Raw genomic sequence first — 25,638 nt, 5'->3', positions numbered from 1 at the left:
CACTGCTGTAGTGAAGAGGAATGCCAATCTTCAACGTCTTTCACAACGGCGCCGCTAAAGATGTCAGGATCTCTCTGACGCTGTGTACCGGCACATACGATGGCTGGCAAAACAGACGGGGACGTTTGGTTGGCGTCGTCAGGCATGAAGGACGGCAGAGTCTGGCTGCGTAATTCCAGTGTGGTAGAAAACCACAACAACCTCCACCAAAATCTAAAGCAAGCAAGGGACAGGACACGAGAGCAGCAAGCAGCTTTGGCAGCGTTTCAGCCAGAGTAGCCCAGGCAATCTCAAGCTCGCGCCTCCCTGGAGAACTGGCAATGTGGCTGCAGCCGTCGAGAATTCCTCTTCACTACACTGCAAAGAATGCAGCTACCAGCCTGTTTGGATAAATGCACGATATTAGGCAGATATAAAGAGCAAAAAGCACATGAGATTTGTGAAGCATTTTGTATCCAATCACACGGAAATGCATGCCTCAGTGTACCCTCTGTTTCCCTGCATAGCTGCAAGATTAACTATTTGTTAAAAACGTGACAGCCTGCTTTGACAACGCACGTGATGTAATGATTTCAGTCCTATCCCTGCGCAGATGCCATGTTTATGTTGGTCTTGTGCACAGAGCCCGTGTTTTGTATATATTGCATTACCTGCAATAAACAATTGGTTGTTAGTTCAGCACCTAGTCTGTCATCCTCACTTGTCCTGTCCAAGTGCTGTTCATTCCCATGCAAGTGCTGTTTGTTCCCATCCTAATGGTGTACCAACCAGCCCAGTCCAGCTCACTCCTTCAGTTCGTTTCTAGTTCATCAAGCTCTTCTCTGCTGTTCCCCTAGCTTCTGAAGTAATCAGTCAATTGTGTGAGCTTGCTTACAGCTGTGACGTGTAAGGCACGGTTGTATACCTTTTCACTGAAGCATTATTATTTGCCCTGAGAAGACCTCTGCCTGTTCAGAGGGCTTGCACCTTAAGAGGGATATGTGAATAGAATATGCCACATCTTGCGCTCCGAAGCATGGCATCAAGTCCGCTTCTTCACAGAATGCCTGCACTGCACCAATATGGAACAGGCACCCAAGGGGTGGGAGGCTCTTCTACCAGGACCTTCGAGTGGCATAGCAAATGGTGGAGTTCCTTTTGCTACAGCTCTTGCTTTGGTTGCCGAAGATGAGCCACTGAGACAAAGAACCAGGTCAGAAGGTGGCCATCCTTGGTGACATGCCGATACCGTAAAACGTGAAACAGGTGCTACTGAAGTGACCAAAATTTTGTGAGCATCCGAAGCTGGACAGGATGGAGCTGCTCAGCCTTTTGAGACATGCCGTGGAATGGGCAAAGGAAGATGAAGTTGGCCGGCTAGTGCAGGAAGGTGTTGAGTGCCTTCTTCAAGAGGTCACGAAAACAGGGCAATGCTCGCGCTTCATGATGGCCTCGCTACGAAAAGCTGACACCAAACACCTTCAGGCTGACAAGGAGGGGGACTTTGTGCTTTTGCCAAGGCGGGAATACAACTGCAAAGCTGAACAGGCCATCTCAAGGAACTTCAAAAGGCTGGTCAGCATCAACCAGACAAAAATTAGAACCCATATGGTCAAGATTTGTAAAGAGGTGGGTCTCTCTGCCATGGCCAAGTTTGTTAAGGCAGCATGAAATTTGTGCCTTTCTGTGTTTGTTTTTGTGAAAACCCACAAAGGAGGCAACCCATTTCGAGCATAGTCTCAGAGTATGGTACTTGGCAACGGCGCGTAGCTTCGTGCCTGCAGTCGTCCCTTGATGTCCTCCCCATCGAAGATCCATGTTGCATCATGAGCCCAAACAGTGTTTCACAATACCTTCAGAGTGAGTGCCTGGAGCAAATAAGTGCCGTCTTGGCTGACGTGTAAGACTTGTTTTATTCTTTGCCCCCACAACCTCGCGTGTGATAAAGTTAGCCATTGCATTGATAGATATGGGACCACTAACTTTCAGAATGTATGTGGAATACACGTTGACAACTATTCAGAGCTCCTTAGCTTTTACCATCAATCGACCTTCATAAGCTACAATGATGTTATTTTCATCCAACGGGATGGCGTGCACATTGGGTCCAGTATCGCTCCCATTCTGAGCAACCTTTTGCTGGCACGGTTTGACAGAAGCCTCATGAGCAGCCTCTTACCGAGCAGCATTACTAAAGTTTTCCGCTTCGTGGTTAATTCCATTGTACTTCACAGAACTGACAAAACAGGTGTGCAAAATAAATTTTTGACATCTTTCAGTTGGTGATGAAACCTTTGGTACTAACGATTGAGCATCCCTCCAACATTGGGATACGGTTTTTAGACCTCGAGATTTTGTTTGAAATTGATCACGTATGTTGGACATACAATCCCTCCTCGAAGAAAAGTATTCTCCCCTTCATGTCTGTGCACTCAAAAGTAGTTAAAAGGATTGTTGCAGCCTGCTGCCTCAAAGCAGCTCTGACCCGATCATTCCACCAACGGTTGGCTAGTAGCTTCAAGCACCAAGTGCACTGGTACATTCAGGCTGGGTATCCTATGGCCCTGCTGATGGCCGTTTCAGAAAGGGTTTTGGTGAAGCTGGCCAGGGGAAGGGCATGACATGACGCACAGTATAAAGGACCTCATTCGAGCAAAGCCATCAGTCCCTATGTCCATGAGGTCTCACGCAGATTAAAAAAGATTGCAGGTAAAATAAGTGCACGAGTTTTGTTCAGCGCAAAGCTCAAGCTCTAGGCACTATGCCGCGAAGTTAACAAGGAAGGCCCCAGAAGAGCAATCTATGAGAAAAAAACACAGAAAAGTTTTTGTTGACTGCGCCTATGCAGTTGTTTATAAGGTTCCATTCACACGTGAGCATTGCTACATTGACCAAACAGGTCGATGCTTGAACAACCAACTGAGAGAGCATGCATACTCACTAAAAGGTTCAGTACCCAGTCATTTAGCCCAGCACTGCAAAGAATGTGGCTGCCAGCCTATCTTGAATAAATGCACAATATTAGGTAGATATAAAGAGCAAAGTGCATGTGAGATTTACGAAGCATTTTGCATCGAATCACACGGAAACTCATGTGTCAGTGTACCCTCTGTTTCTCTGCATAGCTATGAGATTAACTATTTGTTAAAAACATGACAGCTTGCTTTGACGACACACATGATGTGATGATTTCACTCCTATTCCTGCACAGGTACCGTGTTTTTGTTGGTCTTCTGCACCGGGCCTGTGTTTTGTGTATTTTACAATTCCCGCAATAAACAAGCGGTTGTTAGTTCAGTGCCTAGTCTGTTGTCCTCATTTTGTCCCGTTGAAGCTCTGTTTGTTCCTGTCCTAACGATGTACCAATCAGCCCAGTGCAGCACACTGGGCTGATTGGTACATCACTGGTTGGACTAGTGGCGGCTGCCTTATTTGTATTTTTTCACTTCAACATTGTTTTAAATCTCCACTGTAAACAGCACACATACACACAATATATTTAAATACACACAAAGGACAAAGTTTATTATATTTTTGAAAGATATGGAGGTAGCTAATTAAAAATTATTTTTAAAGGTATGGATAGCCTATGTCTAGAGAATGAATATGTTGCTGTATGTTTACCACGCTTCAAATTGCTTTGCTTGCTTTTTTTACCATGAAAACAGCCCAAAGACTTCAGTGACCCCTTCAGAAGTCTTTCGTCTAATGGTGTATGAAATGCATGTGAATGTTGTGTGTCTCAGTATTGCTTCCTTTTTCAGTGAGCAACGCTAGCGACTCAAGAAAATAAAACATTTCTAATAATTTACAACATTTATTAGGGATGGAAACATCGTCAGTAGCATGCAAAGGTCATAAATGTATACAGGGCGTCCCAGTTAACTGTTACTCACCAATATTAAAAAAGAAAGAGCAGTGTGTTACTCGAAGAAAACCTAGTGCATATTGTTTACAGTACAGTGGAGTAGCTGCCAGTAATTTTTTCGTTATTGAGATTGAATTAGGTAATCATATTTATGTAACTCGAGACGTACCATCCTGATTATCAAAGTGTCAATGAGGCATTTGAAGGCACAGCCAAGGGACATCTAACCGCGGTATTTTCAGCGATGTACTAATTGCATGCTTATTCTTTTTCCGACTGGTAAATAAACCTCGCGAAATATGGAGAATACCACGTGACTGTGCTCCCACCCAGAGCATAAAGCAGCGCCCTCAAACAGGCTCCCTCTGAGTTAACCAGAATGCAATAAAGGAAATAAAGGAAAACATTGTGATCGAGCTGGTGCCTTATCAGCCGCACCCCAGCCGAAGTAACACATCGCGTTTGGTGTCAGTCGGAAACAAGCTATGATAGCTGTTGTCTTAGCATAGATAAAGTGCACGGATGTTTTTTTTTTCCCACAAGATCTATCACCACAAAAGCAAATTGACAATGTCAGTGCAAAGGTTTAAAGGTGCGTTTTGTTTTGTCCCTGTCACCATGTGTTTCTCTAATGAGCAGAAGGTAAACATGATCCTTGCGTTGGGATCTACAATACATACACACACACACACACATATATATATATATATATATATATATATATATATATATATATATATATATATATATATATATATATATATATATATATATATATATATATATATATATATATATATGTATTGGTAATGGAAGTGTGGCGGTAGACCAAGCACATCGACTGTCATCACAAATTTTGAAAACCTAAGACAAACGAGCAGCTTCAAGAAACAGTGGCGGAAGACTCCATGTTTGAGTTCCAGCCTACACACGGACGTTCTAGCATTTATGGCCTCAAACCCTCATGCTAGCATGCGGGACAGGGCCGCCCAGGTATCAGTTTCCAAGTCATCAGTTTGGAGGATTCTAAATGGCGGCCTTTCACCTGTACTACTTACCCAGCACCAATGCATAGAAGATAGAGACCCGTAGAATCATCTAGATTTCTCGAATCGGGTCCTCACAAAAGTCGATGAGTCACCGGACTTTTTTGAGCAACATCATGTGCACAGATGAAGCCAATTTTCGCAGAAACACCTAGGCAAATTAGCGTAATGCACACTATTGGAGGGGCTCCAATCTACACTGGGTAGATCACAAACGGTACAGTACCAGTGGTCGCTCAGTGTGGGGTTCGGAATTTACGCCGGTGCTATAATCGGTCGTATCTTGTTCGATCACACGCTGACTGGACAGCGTTAAGTGAATGGAACACTTGAAGGGGTGGTGGACGAGTTTCTCAGCAAAGTTCCACTGTCACATCTTCCACTTCTGTGGTATCCACAAGATGGGGCACCCACACACAGCAGCAGCCGAGTACGAAACTGGCTGGATGCGACTTTTCATGCACAATAGATTGGAAGGCGCGGGCCTGTAAATTGGCCGGCTATATCACCTGACCTCTCTCCACTCGCTTTCTTTCTTTGGGACTATGTGAAAGATTGCGCTTACATGATTGAGACAGACAGCAGATTATTTCAAGGCAAGAATAATGGATGTCTGCCGTAGAATTCCAGTGTCGGTTGTCAAGAAAGCCACTGAATATGGGATAAAATGGACACAGTACTGCGTAGCTACAAAAGGAGACTTATTTGAACACGTCCTCTAGGCTCGTGTTCAACGGAGCTTATGAATTCATAGATAATAAGGGCACACTAATATCTGATGGTTTCTTTTTTCTTTCTTTTTTGTGCAGAGATCCAGATTGCCAATTTGGATCATTTAGTAGTGGTATATTTACTTTCCTGAGCGCATCGCTTTTGTATTTTCTCTACGCGTTAGTTGCTTCCCAGTCTGTTTATTTCACTTGTATTTTTGTACACGAACCTGTTTTTGCAGCACATATACACTTTCATGAAAAATAAAACGGTCACTTTAATTTGGTCTTGGTCTGAAGCAAGCAATCTGGCATGAAATATAGCTTCCCTAGCACTCTTTCGATGTAGTGCGGGCAATGCCCAGATCTTGAAACATTCTATGCCTATTCCATTGCTTTTCACATTTCGTGGGTGGTCAGAGCAGCGCTTCGGCTGCGTTATCAAGAGGCTTTTGTTATCAATGTGATCAGTTGGCCTTGAGAGACGGATAAGTGTGACGTAGAAATGAGAGGAAGGAATAGCTGCGAAAGCAACGAAACCTGCTGTTGCTGCTCCTTCCGTACCATTATCAAGGTGATGCGCTCTCTCTTCAGGGTTGCGGGCACTGCAGTTGCTTTCAATCAGCTTATTTGAGGGTGCTGCTTTATGATGCGGGTGGGAGTGCATTCACGTGGTATTTTTCATATTTCGTGAGGTTTCTTTGCCAGTCAGAAAAAATTGTGCTCGGTGTCTGGCTGCGTGCTTAGCTGTGAGGAAATTTAACCTTTTCATAGCTTCTATGTTTGAAAAACTTCTGTGATCGTAAACTTTTTCTGTTGCCTTATTTACTGTGCCATAGAATCAAGCACGTTTTAAGGTACTTTCATTTTTCTTATGTTCTGCTGAGCTGCACGAGAATGTCCTTTTTGGCACTAAATGGAATGGATACAAGGTTATTTAAATTCATAATTTAGAGGGATTTAGCATTGTAGGAGAAGATGAGGCTTTATAACTTTTGCAGACAAATGATGTGAGTTGTGACTTATTTGTGTCATTACTAACGGCCTTGAAAAATAACATTTATGTTGTGTTTTATGTAAATATGTAACTATTATTTGGCTTTTATCAGCAGTAAGTAGCCCTTTTTGAGTTGCATTTGCATTGCTGTCTTTACATAAATGAGAAAAATATAATCGTAGCAGTTGACTGAGTTTGCAAACTTAGTCTCACTCTATGCAGAGCTCTGCAATACTATTGCTACATTTTTTATTGCTTGAATCACCCAGATGAAGATGCTGGGTGACAGCCTTATACCTGGAGATGTTCTGCTATCTAATCATCCTCAAGCTGGTGGCAGCCACCTGCCTGATCTCACAGTCATCACCCCGGTAAGTTAATTCAAGGAAAGCATCATCAAAGCACTGATTGTCATGTTACATTTATTCATTTCAGTTTGCTAGTTTTTATTAAATTGCCATGCTTGCTTGGCATACTTATCTTATTCCTTCAGGCCTTCAGCTTATAGCATACACAGTGAACTCCATTTTTTTTTTTTTTAGAATACCCATGTTTGATTAGTCAGACAGTGGTGATCCAACTGCACCGTCTGTATCATTTTTTCCATTCTACTTGCCTGCACCTTTCTGTGCTTACCCAAGTGCCACTTGTGCGAACTGTTCCAAAGTGCACTAGTTTCACCTTGCTTACATGGGAATGGATGGTTTTTTAGCCTATACAGTATTTGTTCTTGGCCTGGCGAATAGCACCAGGTGCAGGCGAAGCCAATTCAATCCAGTCAACTTTCCATTGGTTGGTTTGCTAGCCTTGTTTTACTAGCCTTCTCATTCATTTCTAGGCAGCAGCGCATTCATCCAGCATTGCTGCAGCTGCATCAATGAAGGCTTTTAGCGATCTTCTGCCTTTAAACACTGCAGCCACAAAATGAGCAAACATGGAGTGTTGCTGTACTACCTGCATGCCTACATGCATGCCCACATGCATGCCCATGGCCATGTTTGGAGTCACCTGGTATTACTTAAGGCCTGCTTCCAGTTTCGTTAGCACCATTGATTGAGGATTGTGACATTGGATACTTTTTCATTGGAACATGCTTTTCACTGGTAATCACTAACCTGTTACAGGGGTACATTCACATTTGTGACAAACAAGAGCAGTGCAATTAGACAGACAAAAGTGGGCCTCAGCCTGATTGCTGTTGTAGGAGGTGACGGTGACCCCTGACTGACCAAGTTCACTCCCATTTGTTCCTGTTGTTAGTGGGCCCCAGCTGTGCAGTATTTGAAGGTTACAGCAGTGGCCCTCTAAAAAAAAATGGGGGGGGGGGGTGCTGTGACGAATGTGCCTTTCTTTGTGTGGCTGTGTTTTCTTGCACTGAAGACTAAAAAAATTACCATTATCACAGGATGCACCTAGTAGCGAGTATACTGTTTAACAATCATGTATGTTTTCTGATGGTGCTGTGCATTCAGAGAAGCAGCAGCCAAAAGCGTCATTTTCTGTTAATAACTGTAGTTTGGCTGGCAGGTGATTGGCTATCTTGGGTAAACGTTGCTCTCGTGTCCTTTGCCTCTTTGTGTTCAGTTCAAATTCGATTCATGGAATCGACGGCAAATATCTCGGCAACCTTCGGTTTGCCAATGACATCGTTCTATTCAGCAACACTGCAGACGAGTTACAACATATGATTGAGGACATTAACAGAGAGAGTGTAAGAGTGGGGTTGAAGATTAATATGTAGAAGACAAAGATAATTATGGATAACCGGGCAAGGGAACAAGAGTTCAGCAATGCCAGTTGGCCTCTAGAGTCTACGGAGGAGTATGTTTACCTAGGTCAACTAGTCGCAGGGAACCCTGACCATGAGAAAGAAATTCACAGAAGAATAAAAATGGGTTGGATCGCATACCGCAGACATCGTGAGCTCCTGACTGGGAGCTTACCGTTATCATTGAAAAGGAATGTATACAATCAGTGCATTTTACCGGTGCTGACATATGGGGCAGAGACTTGGAGGTTGACAAAGAAGCTTGAGAACAAGTTAAGGACCGCGCAAAAAGCGGTCCTTAACTTGGCATAATTTGGCATAATTTGGCTTAATTGGCATAATTTTAAGAGACAGAAAGAGAGCGGTTTGGATCAGAGAGCAAATGGGTATAGCTGATATTCTAATTGATATTAAGAGAAAATAATGAAGCTGGGCAGGCCTTGTGATGCGCAGGTTAAATAACCATAGGACCATTAGGGTTACAGAATGGGTACTAAGAGAAGGGAAGTGGAGTCGAGGGTTGCAGAAGACAGGTGGGGCGATGAAATTAGGAAATTCGCGGGCGCTAGTCGGAATTGGTTGGCGCAGGACAGGTGTAATTGTAGATTGCAGGGAGAGGCCTTCGTCCTGCAGTGGACATAAAATAGGCTGCTGCTGAAGATGATGATTTGTGATGGTAGTCATGCGATTTTAAAGGATGGTTGAAGAAAGGGACAAAATTTTCATGGAATTTACCTTTTGAAGGCTGGTACTGAGAAGGAGAGTGTCAGCAGTGCAGTTACCAGAAGAAAAAAAGGCTGTGGCTTAATATTATTAGGGTATGTTTGTAACAGGAAAAGGAGCACTCACAGGTGTCAAAACCTGCAGGCACATGGACTTGCTCTGACATGTTTAACCCTTTCAGGCGCCACTTGCAATTATGCATAGATAAAAATATTTTTATATATAAACATTCTTTTTGGGACCTAAGAAACACAAAACCATCGAATTCTTGAAAGTTATCATGAAACTTTATTGTTATCATGAAACTTTATTATTTGCAACATCGTGCACAATTGTGTACACAGCGCCTCGGTGGTCACAATATTCACTAGTGGAATGCGAGGAAGCAATTTCTCTCTTTCGTCAGCCACAGTGGCACGGCGCATTTCATGCAGAATATCCGGGCGCCTCGTGTGCACTTCTCGAGCTTGCACCTAATTCACACCTTCTGGTTGCGGGATTCGGGCCAATGGTCAAAGGAGTCGTAGTGCGCGTCGGTGCAAGGAAGCGATATTCTTGCTTTTTTGCCCTATCTTTGGTTGTGGTGCTTGGATCTCTGCAAGAGAAGGCCTTCCACGCTTTTTCTCGGGTAGTACCGACTTAATTAATGCTTCGGCAGCTTGCAAGCGAAAATTCATCAAATATAGGAGTTTAGCTCTAGGCAGCCTTTGATTGTCGCGGTGGTAGTCCAGCAAAGAATTGCAGGTACCCAGGTTCAGGAAAGGAAAAAGCACTCTCAGTGTCCACTTCTTCAGCTTGCGTTTCCCCTGCAGCAGCATCTTCCTCTTCTGTGAGGTTGGTGAACGCAGCTGCGACGCAGGCGTCGGTCGCTTCACACGTGGCTTCTTCTTCGTCACTTTCCCCGACGTCTAAAACATTTATCAGCAATGAGCTCCAAAAGCCTTTCAGCTGTCTTTTGGGTTTTCTTATGCTTGTTTGCACTGTAGAAAGAACGACGAATGGCCAAAAAACCTGGAAAGAAAATCAAAGCAGCTCTCAGCGTTCTTCATTTCTGCAGCGACCACGGCACTTTGTACACAATCGTGTACACATGCGCGTGTGAGCGTTAGCGTTCGGTCATCTCCTCAGAATGGATGAAATTATCACTCCTCGGTACTTCATATGATGCACAAGCGCGTCTGATTTTTTTCGCTTGCCACAATAAAAAAAAGCAGCTCTAAAAAAATAAGAACTTCACTCACCGCTCTTTGCTGCTCCAGCGTCCACCATTTCTTGTTTTGATATGAACATCTTCACCGGAATGCGACAGATGGCGCCCAAAATGCACATGGTTGTCAGTTTAAAGTTTGGGAATGCGCTAAAGCCAACCTAATAAAAAATTGCGCGCCATAAACATGAAAAAAACACCAGAAATACAATGTACACAATTGTGTACAAGTCGCCTTAAAGGGTTAAAGACCAAAGGAGTTAAATGAAGAGGTTGCATCATACCGTGCATTACTTAAACGGGCTAAAGAGACAATATCCTTTTTCTTGGCACTCAAGAACATGGAGAAAGTTCAAAGTGGGCAAAAGTTGCTGGTAGAAGGCAATGAGACTGGCTACCATACTTTGTGAGCTTGATGATCTGAAGAATAAAAACAAAAAAAAAACACTAACAGAGGGAAAAGGCATATAAAATTTTTCACACTTTCCCAACAGTGATGTTTTCGTTTGATTGATACCCAGATTGGATTGAACAAGCCATCGTTAATGACATGGGCGTTAATGTGTAGTATTTGTAAAATGTATTTGCCTTATGCAATATAAACAAAATATGCTTGCATGGTGCAGGTAGGCATATTTGAAACAGAACAGCACGGTTTTGACGGGGACAGCAGGGAGAGTGACACGGACGAGCACTGAGCCCGATGTACTTGAAATGCAACTCGTTAAAACGGACGTTTGGGTGAGTTGGTGAGCCATATCTGAAACCTCCGGCTGTGTTCTCCCTGCTGTCCCCGTCAAAACCGTGCTGTTCTGTTTCAAATATGGCTTACCAACTTGCCCAACCGTCCGTTTTAACGAGCATGTAGGCACTTTTGAATGCCTGATTTATTCAAATTTGTGATATGACTGCACACCATGCATCTAGTCGTTTTCTGTTATGCCTTATGGCGCAACATTATTTTTGCACATTTGTAGCCATTTTCGTATTGCACTTGGCCACATAATTTTGTTCTCACCATGGCATTCTTCTTTGGGTAGGCGAGCTTAATTAGCTGCTGCTGACTGATTTTAACTGTAGAGCAGCATTTACTGATTCTGCATTAATAAAAAGCTGCTTTAAATGGTTGCGCACCTACTGTTTTCTGCTCTAGGTGATCAAAAATGCAAATTTTCTGCTCTAAAACTTTTCCAAAAAAAAGCTAGTGTGGCTTCTCCAAGACGTTTCAAAACTACTGTAAAACTGCCTTTTTTCTGCCCTAAAAATGACTCCAAATGTTAAAGTGGCTAGACCACTACTGGTCAGAGCATGTGCTGGAAGATCTTCATCCGCCCATGACAGCACATAAAAAAAAAGATTACAAAAGAAAAAGAAATCATCTAGTGGCTACATAGGGTTTCCGCATGATTTTGAACATGAGCCATGTCATTCTGAATGCGTCTGTTGTCATTAGATTGCTGAAGCTAACTATACACTATTGGGCTTTGTCAGTCCATAGAAGGGAGTCCTGAGAATAACAACGCTGATGGCTCCCTTTCTGCCTTGGAATGGTACAAGTGTCCACTCTCATTCTTTGTAGCTAGCACCTTTCTTTGCTTTGTCTGTATTTGAAAGCTTGTGCCCTGACAACCCTGCCATGACGTCAGCACCAATATGCAGTTGAAATTGTAGGATTTTTCTGTTTTATTTATTGTATGCGCTCTTTGTTGCATATACACTATATGCCATGTACTATAAGCTGGTAGCAGCGCCTCATGCATTGTAGCAAGTGCATACTTACGCAAATAAAAGTTCAGTCATGAATATGTCCACACACTCAAAAGCAATGAGATTACTGTAAGTGATAGTGAAAAGGCCACTTGAGGAATAGCAGAACTGTGTGATTCTGCTCAGGCAATTGAGCGCAGCTTACTGTGTGAGTAAGCCATTGGTTGACATCTTAACAGACTTGTACGCATTACAGGATAAAGGTAACTGATTACAATTACTTCACTAAAGAAGTTAATTGATTGCAGTGACCAATTACTGCTCCACAAAAGTAATTAGGCAACTACTAAAATGTAATCAATTACTTTTATGCTACTTTGCTTCCAATATATATTAACATTGCACAATTACTACAGTGAATAGAACAAGTTGGCCTGGCTCTTTCAGTGCATCCTCTGTCGCCCTTCACATGCTGTTCCCTAACAATTGCCTTTCAAAATTTGTTTTCAGTCATCTTTTCTCTTCTTTTCTTATCTAGACACCAGCAGTACCACTGAAAACTCTCTCGATGTGCACACTTGGGTAGAAGAGTCGTGTTTTAACATGCGAACACTTTACGTGCAAGAATGCGGTTACTTAGAATCTTGGTCCTCTATGAAATGCAGCACTTCATTGTTGCCAGGGCCTAAGAAGGCACTACCGGTGGGGCCAACGCAAAATGAAAAAAAGACATCTATTGGCGATTTTGTGGCATCAAAGTCGAAATTAGCCATCGCTATCCAGCCATAGCAGTGCCAGTTCAGGTTATAAGCCAACGTTTGGTAGGGCGTTAAAGTGTTAGAACGAGGAAACAAATACTGAGAACCTGGGTTTTACCATTTGAACATGTGCATCTATGAGGCTGCTGTGTGGCACGATTGCAGGCATTCTATTGTGGTAACTGGAAAATTCGTGCTCAAAGCTGCGTTGCCTGTTACACCTTGTCTCATCAATAAAAAGTAACTGTAACATGTAATTGGTTACTGAAAAAAAGTAATTGAATTACAGTGAGCATCAGCGAGTAAAAGAAAGGTAATAAATCAATTGCAGAACTACCAAAAATGTATGCAAGTTATTAATTACATCTGATTCTTTACATACAAGTTTACCTCTTGGACAGTGAAACCATGCTTTAGGATCTGTGATAGCTTCAGTAGAGTGCATTTTTTGCTGTGTACACATGTTTTTATTTCAGTTTGTGTCCCACTGTCCTTTCCATTTCTTTTTCTCTCTTCTTTCTTTTATTTTCTTCCACCTCTGTTCTTTCTTTATTTTGTCTTGTAAGTCGTGTCGTTAGCATGAGACCTATATAAAGCTTGGTAGTTTCGATAATTTCCATCAGCATCAGCAAAAAGTCAGTGCTTTGTCCAGCCTTCCCGTGTAGGTTTTTGCGCTACCCTTCAAACATTAAGCACTCAAAGAGCAAACATGAGTTTGAGAAGTTCAAGTAACGATTTCTTCTTTTTTTTTCTTTGTGCAGTTTTCTGTTGTCATCAAACTAATAATCTGCTGTTGCTAGCTGTTGTAGCAAAATGCTCACAGCAATGTTTACTGAGGTTCATGTAGTAGTTGTATGATTTGTCCCATGCTGCATGACGTACTGCATTGCTTCATAAAGTTTATTGTGCTTTATTTGCCACCTGTATATTGTTTCCCCACGCTGAGCAAAAACACTATTTTATTCCTCTAGTTCTCATTCCAGTTGAAACGCTAACACCATTGGATTAAATTTAAGATTACAAGCACTTTTTTTCCATTGTAGGTTTTTAATATTCTCTTTTAAAAGTTGACGGGCCAGAAGGATTAAGATAGTAACAACAATAATAAAAAGTTAAACTGCATTCATCTGATGTTAGGATTGTTTATGCCTCCAGCACAGCTAAAACACTGAAGTCTGATGAAATTGATAGGGGCCATTTATATTTAGGGTTTCTTTAACATTAAGATAGTTTGCACTATTAACCTCGAAATGTTTTTTTTATTTTCTTTTGTCTTTTGCATTTTTTTGTGTGTGGTTAATGGGTGTTAAATGTTCTCCTTAGCCTTACTGCTTTAAATGCTCATGGCATTTAGGTCTTCTACAAGGATCAGCCACGGCCTGTATTCTTTGTTGCCAACCGTGGCCACCATGCTGATATTGGAGGAATTGCACCAGGTTCAATGCCAGCTAATTCAAACACCATTCTTGAAGAAGGTGCCACATTTGTTTCTTTCAAAGTTGTCCAGGCTGGCGTCTTTCAACAAGAAGGTAAATGAACCTTTCACGAAGTGCTGCCCACTAAGACAAGCTGATGCAGTTCATTTAACATCAGTGCTGGATGTCAATTAATTTTTTTCCCCATTTGACGATCTGAATTAATTTGGTAAATGAATCAATTAATCATTTTTGTTTATTTTCATGCACAATGTTTAAAAAAAGCTAGCCACATAAATCAGTTAATCATTTTTGTTTATTTACATGCACAATGTTTAAAAAAACTAGCCACTGTCTGTTAGATAGCTATCTTTACTGGGACACAGCAATTCACTTTGAAAGCAAGATTGAAGTGAAAAAAATTTAAGAGCTGTGTTTTGTCAGCGTAATTGTTTTCTTCGCTGGACACACATCAACGTGCATCCTGGTTGTAGAGATTGCCGCATAACACTGTTTGGTGTAGAAATAATTTCTTCATTCCCAGTGCTATTGTCACAACGTTCTTTGTGTCTGTGAGTGCCAGTCACAAAATGAGCAGCCTGAACTGTCACTGCAGAGGTTTGATTATCTGTCATGTATAAAAGTTGACAATCACTTTAGCATATGCTAAAAAGGATGAAGGCGAAAGCCTGCACGCTCACGAGACATTCCTTAAATGACTTGACATTCTCATTCGAATGCGTTGTCACTTTCTATTACTTGCTTTCTTCCACCAAAGGTAATGGGTTCGAGTGTCTTAATTAATGACATCTTAATTAACGGTGGCTTGATTAACCTTGTCCTAATTAACTTTACCATAATTACCACTAAAAGGTAATGGGTTCGACTCCCACCAAAAGTCAAGGGTTCAACTCCCACAAAAAGTCGTGGGTTCGAGTGCCCTAAATATATCCTAATTAACTGTACCTTCATTAACTTTGCCTTAATTAACACCAAAGATTGTGGGTTCGACTCCCATCAAAGGTTGAGGGTCTGACCCTCAATTTCGGTGCCATTGAATTTTGGTGCCATAATGCTGGACAGCCAAATTTTCATCCCATAAGCCATCTAAGGCTTTTGCTTTAATACCAGCTGCGTACCCCATGCGTGGTAAGAGCACTTCATATGTTCAGAACATTTATTAGCATTTGTGACTAACATTGTCATTAACACATGCATGGCACACATCAGAAAACACACAACATTAGAGACACATATACTCATATAGGCACACTTAGGCCAAGTTCAAGCAGGCAGCATATCATATGCTATGTTATAGTATTCTAGTGCTCACATTTCCTCTGGTAGGTCTAGTGTGCTGGAGCCCTGCAGTCTTGTTATGTGGCTGACCTAGCTCCGCTCCTTGAGTCTGTCCTGCTTGTATTCAAACACATTGACACCTCTTGAATAGTAGTGAGGTCAGCTTTCCCTGCACACACCGTTTCAGTGTACTACTGCAAGGCCTGTCAGGCTTGACACATCCTCACCTCACCGGGGAGACTTCTAATAATACTGGTGCATGATCCCCTACTAATGATGCTTTGTTCTCAGTTGAAACACCACAGCGTGGTGTTCCTTCATTGTCTTCTCATAAACGGTTCTTGTGATGACTACTGCAAAGATGTCTGCATCAAGTCTAGTTTTCTTTTCTAATATACAGCGGGTACCAAAAGGACCTGTTGTTCATGGTGTTTCTGTACTTGTGGTGATGCAAGCTAGCAGTGATCAGTTTTAATTGGTATTAATGGGATGCTGGAATAGCATAGTGGATTTTAGTGAGAGAATATTGTAAGGTGGGGTACATTTTAGTCATTAGCAACATTACCACTTGCATTGTAGTGCAGGTGTTAAAAACAGTATCACTAATAGTGTCATCTCAAGATAGTGTTTTTGGGCATGCATTGAAACCAAGGAAACTATGGAGAAATACGAGTGTACTTATCATGGGCAGATATTAAAGTTATGTTTTTTTTAGGCTTTAGCTGAAATAGAATAAAAAAGGTAGTACAACTTGTTACCAAGCATGAAAGCTATGCAGAGCTCAGCCATTTCTGTTACATTTGTTTAGGATTATGATGTATGTGCTAGTTGATCTTACTGAAAGAGAATGCAGTAAGGAAAAAAGGCGCAGTGTTTGGCCTGTCTGCAATGCTGTTAGCAACCTTTAATGGTTTCTTATTGAATAGGCATTGGTATTTAAGGGACTACTACACACTGCAGGCATTTCTTCAACAAAGGTAAACATTCTGCAGATATTTGTCTGGTTGGGGACAACTGAATTAAAGAGAAGGAAAACTCCAACCGAAACTTATTTTTAAAAACTTTACGTTTCAGAACATGACCAGCTCTTTCTTCAGGGGTGAGATGGTGTGAGGTGTAGCATTGCTTATATGCATTTTTGGCACTTTGACAGGCACGCAGACAGGCACGCAGACACTTTTCGTTGACCCCGAGCTTAAAAGCGGGAAGTGTTCCTGATGAACAACTTATGTTACCTGGCGTCTTCTGGATGTGCCAGGATTGCAAAAGGTGCCACCGCCAGTGGTTTTCTCTCTCCAAGACGACAGCACCGTCAGGGCTAATCCAGTGATCAAAAAGCTCGCAGTGTTGTGCCACAGCACTGCGTTCTCTGTTTAGGTGGCGAAAGTCATTGTTGTGTTGACAAATTCTTTCTGGGAAGTTTCTAGTCTCGCCAATATATGATGTGGGGCATTTGGTGCAGGTAATCTTGTACACAAGTCTCTACGCCTTTTCGACAGGAACGTGGTCTTTTAGAGGAGGGGGGAGGCTACCGACCATAGAGAGAGGTTTGTGAGCGACATCAACCCCTGCCTCTCAAAGCACATAGGCAGTCTTGCTGATGCCTTGAACATATGGTATCAAGACACGGCACCGTTGCCTGGGTGGTGCAGCAGCTAGTCTTCCTTTCATTCTCATTCTGTCGGGGAAGGGCAGAGGATCTTCTTAACGGAGAAGCATACACCAAGGTCAATAAACGTCGAACGTTGTTAAGCACCTGCTTGCCGACGTCCTCTGTAGCGAGTGTGGCGACTGTGACCGAGGTTGCGGCACCCAATCAGTTATACTAGTCTGTTTGTAGATTTGAAGTGCTTCAAAGGCAAAATTCCAGTAACCGACAGGTGTGATTAATAGAAAGGGGGTGCAGTCTTTCAGTGTGGACTCGCGTTCGAGCGCATAACATGTTACAGAAAGCGTGAGGGGCACAGGCACGCTAGTGAACAGCGAAACCACATCAAAAGACACCATGCAGTCGTTTTCATCAGGACTCGCATTGGACGCCATTTCTGTAAAGTGTCCTGAGTGGTGAATGTAGGTTTCCATGTTTTCAGTAAGGAGAGAGAGTATCTTATGAAAATGGGTGGACACGGCTCGTAGGGGAAAGCACGTAAAATCTACTATGGGCTGTAGAGGAATTCCTGTTTTGTGAATCTTTGGGAGGTCATGGAAGTTTAGGGCAGAGCCATTTCTGCATATCAACCTCAAGTAAAAGGTTTTGAATTCTGAATGTTGCTTGAGAATTTCAGAGAGAATTTTCTTCCTGTGGGTTTTGGTTTGTGACGTTTGATGTTTCTTGATCTTGGTGTATGCTTCTCCGTTAAGAAGATCCTTTGCCCTCCGCTGACGGAATGAGAATGAAAGGAAGACAATGGCTGCTGCACCACCCAGGCAACGACGCCGTGTCTTGATACCATATGTTCGAGGCATCAGCGGGTCATTAGCCCGTGTACTGCAAGAGGCAGGAGTAGATATCACTCACAAGCCTCTCTTTATGGACGGTAGCCTCCTCCCTCGTCCAAAAGACTATGTTCCTGTCGAAAAGGCGCAGGGCATTGTGTACAAGATTACCTGCACCAAATGCCCCACATTGTATATTGGCAAGACTAAAAACTTCCCAGAAAGAATTTGTCAACACAAGAATGACCTCCGCCACCTAAACAGAGAATGCAATGCTGTGGCAGAACACTGCAAGCTTTTTGATCGCCAGCTTAGCCACAACGATGCTGTCATCTTGGAGAGACGAAACAACCACCGGCGGTGAGTCCTTTTAGAATCCTGGTGCATCCAGAAGACGGCGGGTAACATGAATTGTTTGTCAGGAACACTTCCCGTGGTTCACACTCAAGTTCTATGAAAAGTGTGTGCGCGCTTTCAAAGCGTCTGTCAAAGCATCAAAAATGCATATAAGCACTACTAGGCCTCATGCCGTCTTGCCCCTGAAGAAGGAGCCAGTTGGGCTCCAAAACGTCAGGTTTATTAAAATAAATTTTGGTTGGAGTTTTTCTTCTCTTTAATTACTTTGACAATGATTCAACTCTACATTATGTGTGTGATTGCTCATACCTGTACTATTTTGTTACATGCAGTAACTTCAGCACTGCAACGCAAACCCGCACACCTTAATGAAAACATGATGCATTTACTGTATGTGTGGCACTGTAGCCAGCTTTCTTAGCCATTCAGAACATGGCCACAAACTTGACTCTGCACTTTCCATTTTTTGGCACCATCTGACATACAAAGCAGTAATTGCACTGGGGAAAAGCACTGCCTAAGTCTAGAAACCTTCTGAACAAAACTTAAATGCATTTTATGTGGACAGGATTTTTTTCAAAGCTGAAAAAACATACATTGCAGCAATAATTGATTGTACTGTATTAAAATGTTTTGATCAGAAGTCATTATTCATATACACTCTCACGAATTATAGTATTTTGAAACTTTTTTAAAGCTTTCATTAAGGAGTGTAGCATACAAAACGAAAGTCTCTGAGCTAAGCTTTGCTTATCACAGTCAACATTCTTCATATTGTTAGACATGAGATATTTTTTTTTCTGTGTGTAGAAAAGTGTTCAAAGAACTTTATAGGCTGAGCTAACTTATTGAAAAGGAACTTCATTGGGATCATGATGAATAAAAGTCCCCTTGTTAAAATGTCAGCTCCTGCCTGAGACATCCCTGGCTCAACCGCTGCTGATCACTGTTTTGCTGAGAGTAACTTTCCTGGTATTGCCATGGTTTAGATGCCTGCTTGTTTACCATCACACAATGATTTTCATGTATTCACATTTTTCTACTTCTGTATATGCAGCCCTGACCAAAGCCCTCAATGCCCCCTCACTGTTGCCCAATAGCAGTGGTACTCGAAACCTGCGTGATAATTTGGCTGACATACAGGCGCAGATTGCAGCCAACCAAAAGGTATGTGACCAGTGAGCGGTTGATGTTGGCTGCTTTCTTCTCAAGCAGAACTAAACCTATATCAATTAAATTCATAAATGAAATGTTTAGCCATGAATATGGCCATGAATTCTTGCACAGCTGTTGTTTTCTTGGTTCATTAACAATAATTTAGCTTCCTAGTCACTTCCACTATACAATTCGAGCTGCAAACATTACACTTGTTTGGATGCTTCATGGCTGCAACGACTTTCTGGATTTCAAGACAGTCTTTACCAGCATTAGCCTGTTAACACACACTTAGTCTTGATTGCCGTGTTGAGTTGTGCAACATGAAGCAAAATACAAACAGGAGAGTACAGTACACACTCTATGCTTTCTGAAATGTGAAGCCAAAGGAGGAGAGACATACATTTAGGACGTTGAGAAGGGGTTATTTATTGAAAGTATCTTTAACATAGTCCCATTCTTGGTTCCGATGATCATATATTGCCCAATGCAGTAGACCAAAATGTGTTAGATATATTTATGGATTACTTCACAGGCTTAGAAAACTCGAGAGAAAAAAAATATTGTCACCTACCTGAGTGTGCATGAAGCTAAAAAGAAGCTCATTTCTTTCTCAGAAAGAAAGTTTTGCAGTTTCAGTTGAAGAAAAATTTGTCCAGGTTCAGGGATTGAACTTGGACAAGCACCTTACTGGGGTGGCCATTCTACCATCTGAGCTAATCACAAGGCTAACCGATTGCAGAGCGAGGGCAAATTAATCAACTCAAAGCACGGGGACTCTGAATAAGGCATATCAGTTCTAAGAAATTCTGCAATATGGAGGAAGGTTCATGATAAAGAAAAATTGTCATTCACCCGAGTGTAGCACGAAGCTGCAAAGGAACCTGTACAAGTATCTCGAAAAGAAAGCTTCGCAGTTGAAGTAAAAGCTTGTACAAGCACCATGAGTAGTGTGAACAAAACTTGAAGAGATGAGGGATAAAGAAATGAGATCTTTGAACACAAAAGAAACATCCAGCGCAAACCTGAGCATAAAACCCATGAGAAGAAGAAAAAATAAAGAAATGATGACAATGCCAGGCTGTGGATGGCATGTTGATGGATGTATTCCAGGCCACTGGAAAACTTGTGCCCATGTAAATGAGAACTATTCACTCACCAAATACTGTATATTTAAATAGTATACCCAGTACTTGCTCTTCAGGCTGGCAACATTGTGTCACTGTTCCATACAAAATGCTACAAAAGATGCTGGAACTTTGCAGGATGATGAATGATTACCACATGGTACGTGGCAGTTAGGCTTTGAGCCAGGACTGATCAAATTCAATGTAACTACCAGGAAGTCACCACAGCCAGGGGCATATCAGTGGCGTTCACCTATAACGACTGTGATGTGCAACGTGATATATTTAACTGAAATTTGTAAGCTCTGTGTGGTGGTGTTTGCATGCACATATGTGGTAAGCAGCTTCAGTGAACATTACAGTTCCTTGCCCTCTGCTGCCATGACATGCCAGTTAGTATAATATTTCTTTTTAGTTTTTCCAGTTTTCAGAGCAGCTTTAAATTTCAGAACTTAGACAGGTTCCATATTGGAAAAAACAGTGAGTAAACAGAGTGTTTACTCTCCTATTTGTGGCTCTGTGTGTGCCTCTGTGATTTTTGGGACGCTTCTTTATACTTAGCCATAGTTTATTCATTCTCCTGTCACTCAGATTAAACTTGGCAGCTGCATTGCCATATTGTAATAATTTTGACTTATTATTACCTATAATGCCATTGCTGGTTAAATTTTCCTTGTTGTTGCAAATAAGGAATCGGAATGTTTATCATTAGGCTCTAAGAACATCTTGTAAGGCTTTTGGAATGGTATTGTTTGTAACGTGTTCACTGAAAAATAAATACTAAAAGGCGAAGAATAACTGTATCTTTTACCTGTATCAGTGTTGCATAAAGGTGCTCCAATTTCTGGGATTTAAAAGCACTGATGTTAACATTTATGTTTTAAATAAAGCATTAGCTAACTTGACTATATTTGGGTAGTCTCTTAGCTCATTTTAATGTGTTAGGCTGTGATGATTATTTGTGGAGCTATAGCTGGTTGTTTGTTTGCAGGGCATCATCCTTGTGAAGGAACTTATTGACTATTATGGCCTAGAGGCAGTGCAAGCCTACATGGGCTACGTGCAGGACAATGCAGAAGTGGCCATTAAGGACCTGCTGCGTCGGGTGGCTAACTCGGCCATCAGCAAATTGGGTAAAGCTGAGCTGCATGCCTGGGACCGCATGGATGATGGCTCACGCATCTGCCTCACTGTCAAACTCAATGAGAAGGAGGTTAGTTCATTTAATATGTGCCACATGTTGTGCCATATACAGCTTCCCAAAATTGTTTAAACCATGGCATCTTTCTTTAACATTCGTAATTTCTTTCAACATTTATACTTCACATCATGGTTAGGCAGACATGTTATAAGTGTACCATCCATAATATTAATAACTGATGAGACTGTACATCCCAAAACTACTCATGGGCCATGAGAGATGCTGGTTAAGAGGAGTTTAAATTTATTATTATAACCTAAGATTCTAAGATGCTATGTCTTATTCTCGGTTGCGGTAGTTGGAAGTTCAAATCCCCCCCCCCTCTTTTCTTCCCGCCCCCCCCTTTTTAAATGATGGTGTATCTGCTTGTGACATCCTTCAGTGCACTACATCTGCAGGCTTGGAGTGGCACCTGACACCGGCAAAAGATGCCGAGAGCGAGTGGGGCTATACTAATCCAGGTACAACCAAATCAGGAAGGCCCACAAAGCTTGAACAAAGACACTCCCTCACCAGAACAGGAATTGGCCTCTCTGGTGCAGTATTTGGTCACAACCTCCCTAATGAAATGATCTCCTCAATGAAATGGCCCTCAGTCCCCAGCGGCTGTGGAGCACCTGACCAAGGCGGTGGTCAGACTTGCAACGCAGAAGGGGGTGCTAAGAATACCTGGTTCCGGACAGGCCGCCAATGGAAACTGACCCTTGCAACGTTTAACACCCAAACTCTCTTGACTGAGGCTAGCTTAGGAGGACTCTGTTCAGGCACTGTTTGGGATATTATCAGCATTAGTGAGATTAGAAGAACTGGTGAGGTTTACACACTGCTGAATAACGGCCATGTCCTCTGCTATAGGGGTCTCCCGAATAAGAAGCAATACGGGGTAGGATTCCTAATCCATAAAGATATAGCGGGCAACATTGAAGAATTCTACAGCATCAACGAGAGAGTAGCAGTAGTCGTAATCAAACTCAATAAGAGGTACAGTAAAAGCTCGTTAATTCGAACCGCAAGGGGAAGCCGCTTCAGTTCGAATTAACGAAAGTTCGAACTAACGAAAGTGAAGGAGAGCAACAGTACACTGCGATTTGGAAGCAGTAGGGCATGTCAGAAATTTGGCGAGTCAAAAAGTGATGGCGTGTGCCGCGGGCACACGCCATCTTCGAGTCGAAGCTCTGGGTCCGACTGTGCCACACCACCGATGTCCAAAGTAACGAACGTTAGCCGAGGCTTAACACCATCACAATGAATCGCGACGGCCGATACCTCCTAAGCTGAAAACAGAGGTACACAACCGATGAAGACTGCCGAGACAAAAACGTCGAACATGTGAAGGTGGCGAAGGCCCTGATTCGTTCGTTCTTGATTGCAAGCGCAGCTGCGACGTACTTGATTCGCTGTGTTTGGCGCTTGCCGTGCCATCTCCGCACAACATTAGCAGCTGTACAAGATTTGCAAAGCCTCCGAGATTCGTAGCGGGCAAGAAGTCTCAGAGGTTACGTAGAACGGAGAGGCGGCAGCCGCCGTTGCCTTCTGGCTGACCCCGCGTCGGTTAGATTTTTTCCGATTTTGCCTTCTCTCGCCGTTCTCCCCGTTTCGGAGGCAATACAGCCTTGTGTGTAGGCAGTAGGCGCGTTTCTCTGGCCGTGTGCCAGGCGAGCGTAGTTCGAATTATCCGTGAGGCAACCTTCTCGCGTTCGAATTAACGGACTTTTGTATACATAGACTTCTGTGGAGCTTGGCCGGACCAAATCGTACAGTTCGAATTATCCATAAATTCGAATTATTGAAGTTCGAATTAACGAGCTTTCACTGTATAGATTAAAGGTAGTACAAACCTACACTCCAACATCCACTCACAACGATGAGGAAGTGGATCAGTTTTATGAAGATGTTGAATTAGCGATGAGAAAAGTGCAAACGCAGTATGCAGTAGTAATGGGGGACTTCAATGCAAAAGTGGGGATAAAGCAGGCGGGTGAACAGGCAATTGGCAACTACGATGTCGATTCTAGAAACGCTAGAGGTTAGATGCTGGTAGAATTCGCAGAAAGAAATAAGCTGAGAATAATGAATACTTTTTTCAGGAAACGAAGCAACAGAAAATGGACCTGGAAAAGCCCTAATGGTGAAACAAGAAATGAAATTGATTTCATACTTTCTGCCGATCGCAGCATAGTGCAGGATGTAGAAGTAATAAGTAGGGTAAAGTGTAGTGATCATAGGTTAGTGAGGGCCAGGATTCACCTCAATTTGAACAGAGAAAGAGTAAAATTGGTGAAGAAGAAACAGTTCAACTTAGAGGCAGTAAGGGTAAAAACAGACAAATTTAGGCTGGTACTTGCAAACAAATATGCAGCCTTAGAACAGAGAGATGATTATGATGATGACATAAAGGTAATGAATGAAACCGTAACGAGGCTGGCTTCAGAGGCAGCAATTGAAGTTAGAGTCAAGGCACCAAGGCAATCAGTAGGCAAGCTCTCCCAAGTAACAAAAGACCTAATAAAGAAACGACAAAAAATGAGAGTGTCCCACTCAAGAGATAGGATAGAATTCGCGGAACTGTCAAAACTGATCAACAAAGTGAAAATAAGTGATATTAGAAATTATAACATGAGAAAGACTGAAGAAGCTGTTAAAAATGGATGCAGCTCGAAATCATTGAGAAGAAAACTTGGCATAGGACAAACCAAGATGTATGCACTGAAAGATAAGCAGGGTAATATCATCAGCAATCTCGAAGGTTTAATAAAAGCAGTGGAAGAATTCTATACTGACCTTTACAGTACCCAGAGGACTCCGGAGCACTCTATTCGAAACAATAATGTACAGTATACATTATTGGGTATACTGTAGTGCAGCGGTGCAGCGGTGGCGTAGAGGTAGAACACCCGCCTCGCGTGCAAGAGGTCCGTGGTTCGAATCCCGGTGCCGGCAGTTTTCCACCGGATTGAAAAAAAAAAAAAATCCGCGTGCTGATAAAATTGCACAAACAGGCCTGGAGTGTGGCCTGATCCCGGTGACCAGAATTGGTAACGCACTCCCTCACCAGAGCAGGATTGGCCACCCTGGTGCAGTACTTGGCCACAACCTCCTATATGAACACAACAATCAAACCCCTGCCCTCAGTCCCCAGCAGCTGCGATGCAACTGACCACGGCGGCGGTCAGACCTGCGACGCAGCAGAGGGTGCTAAGAATCACTGGCTCCTGACAGGCCGCCATTGGAATATGAACCTGGCAACGTTTAACGCTAGAACGTTATCTAGTGAGGCGAGTCTAGCAGTGCTATTGGAGGAATTAGAGGGCAGTAAATGGGATATAATAGGGCTCAGTGAAGTTAGGAGGCGAAAAGAAGCATATACAGTGCTAAAAAGCGGGCACGTCCTGTGCTACCGGGGCTTAGCGGAGAGAAGAGAACTAGGAGTCGGATTCCTGATTAATAAGAATATAGCTGGTAACATACAGGAATTCTATAGCATTAACGAGAGGGTGGCAGGTCTTGTTGTGAAACTTAATAAGAGGCACAAAATGAAGATTGTACAGGTCTACGCCCCTACATCCAGTCATGATGACCAGGAAGTCGAAAGCTTCTATGAAGACGTGGAATCGGCGATGGGTAGAGTGAAAACTAAATACACTATACTAATGGGCGACTTTAATGCTAAGGTAGGCAAAAAGCAGGCTGGAGACAAGGCAGTAGGGGAATATGGCATAGGCACTAGGAATAGCAGGGGAGAGTTATTAGTAGAGTTTGCGGAACAGAATAATATGAGGATAATGAATACCTTCTTCCGCAAGCGGGATAGCCGAAAGTGGACGTGGAGGAGCCCGAACGGCGAGACTAGAAATGAAATAGACCTCATACTCTGCGCTCACCCTG

At 42.6% G+C, this 25,638-nt stretch overlaps 1 protein-coding gene across 3 annotated transcripts in view; it reads left to right on the top strand.

Moving 5' to 3' along the window:
- Window positions 1–25,638, top strand: part of LOC139052368 (5-oxoprolinase) — a 154,618-nt gene that overhangs the window by 75,235 nt on the left and 53,745 nt on the right. For all 3 annotated transcript variants that reach the window (XM_070529466.1, XM_070529460.1, XM_070529470.1), the window contains 4 exons: window positions 6,870–6,971; window positions 14,118–14,292; window positions 19,328–19,437; window positions 21,544–21,765. In XM_070529466.1, coding sequence (XP_070385567.1) covers window positions 6,870–6,971; window positions 14,118–14,292; window positions 19,328–19,437; window positions 21,544–21,765 — 609 coding nt within the window. The remainder of the gene's footprint in view (window positions 1–6,869; window positions 6,972–14,117; window positions 14,293–19,327; window positions 19,438–21,543; window positions 21,766–25,638) is intronic.

The sequence above is a fragment of the Dermacentor albipictus genome, chromosome 1 (genome assembly GCF_038994185.2).
Source record: "Dermacentor albipictus isolate Rhodes 1998 colony chromosome 1, USDA_Dalb.pri_finalv2, whole genome shotgun sequence".
Taxonomy (NCBI): Eukaryota; Metazoa; Arthropoda; class Arachnida; order Ixodida; family Ixodidae; genus Dermacentor; species Dermacentor albipictus.
This window is presented reverse-complemented; position numbering and strand designations above follow the sequence as displayed.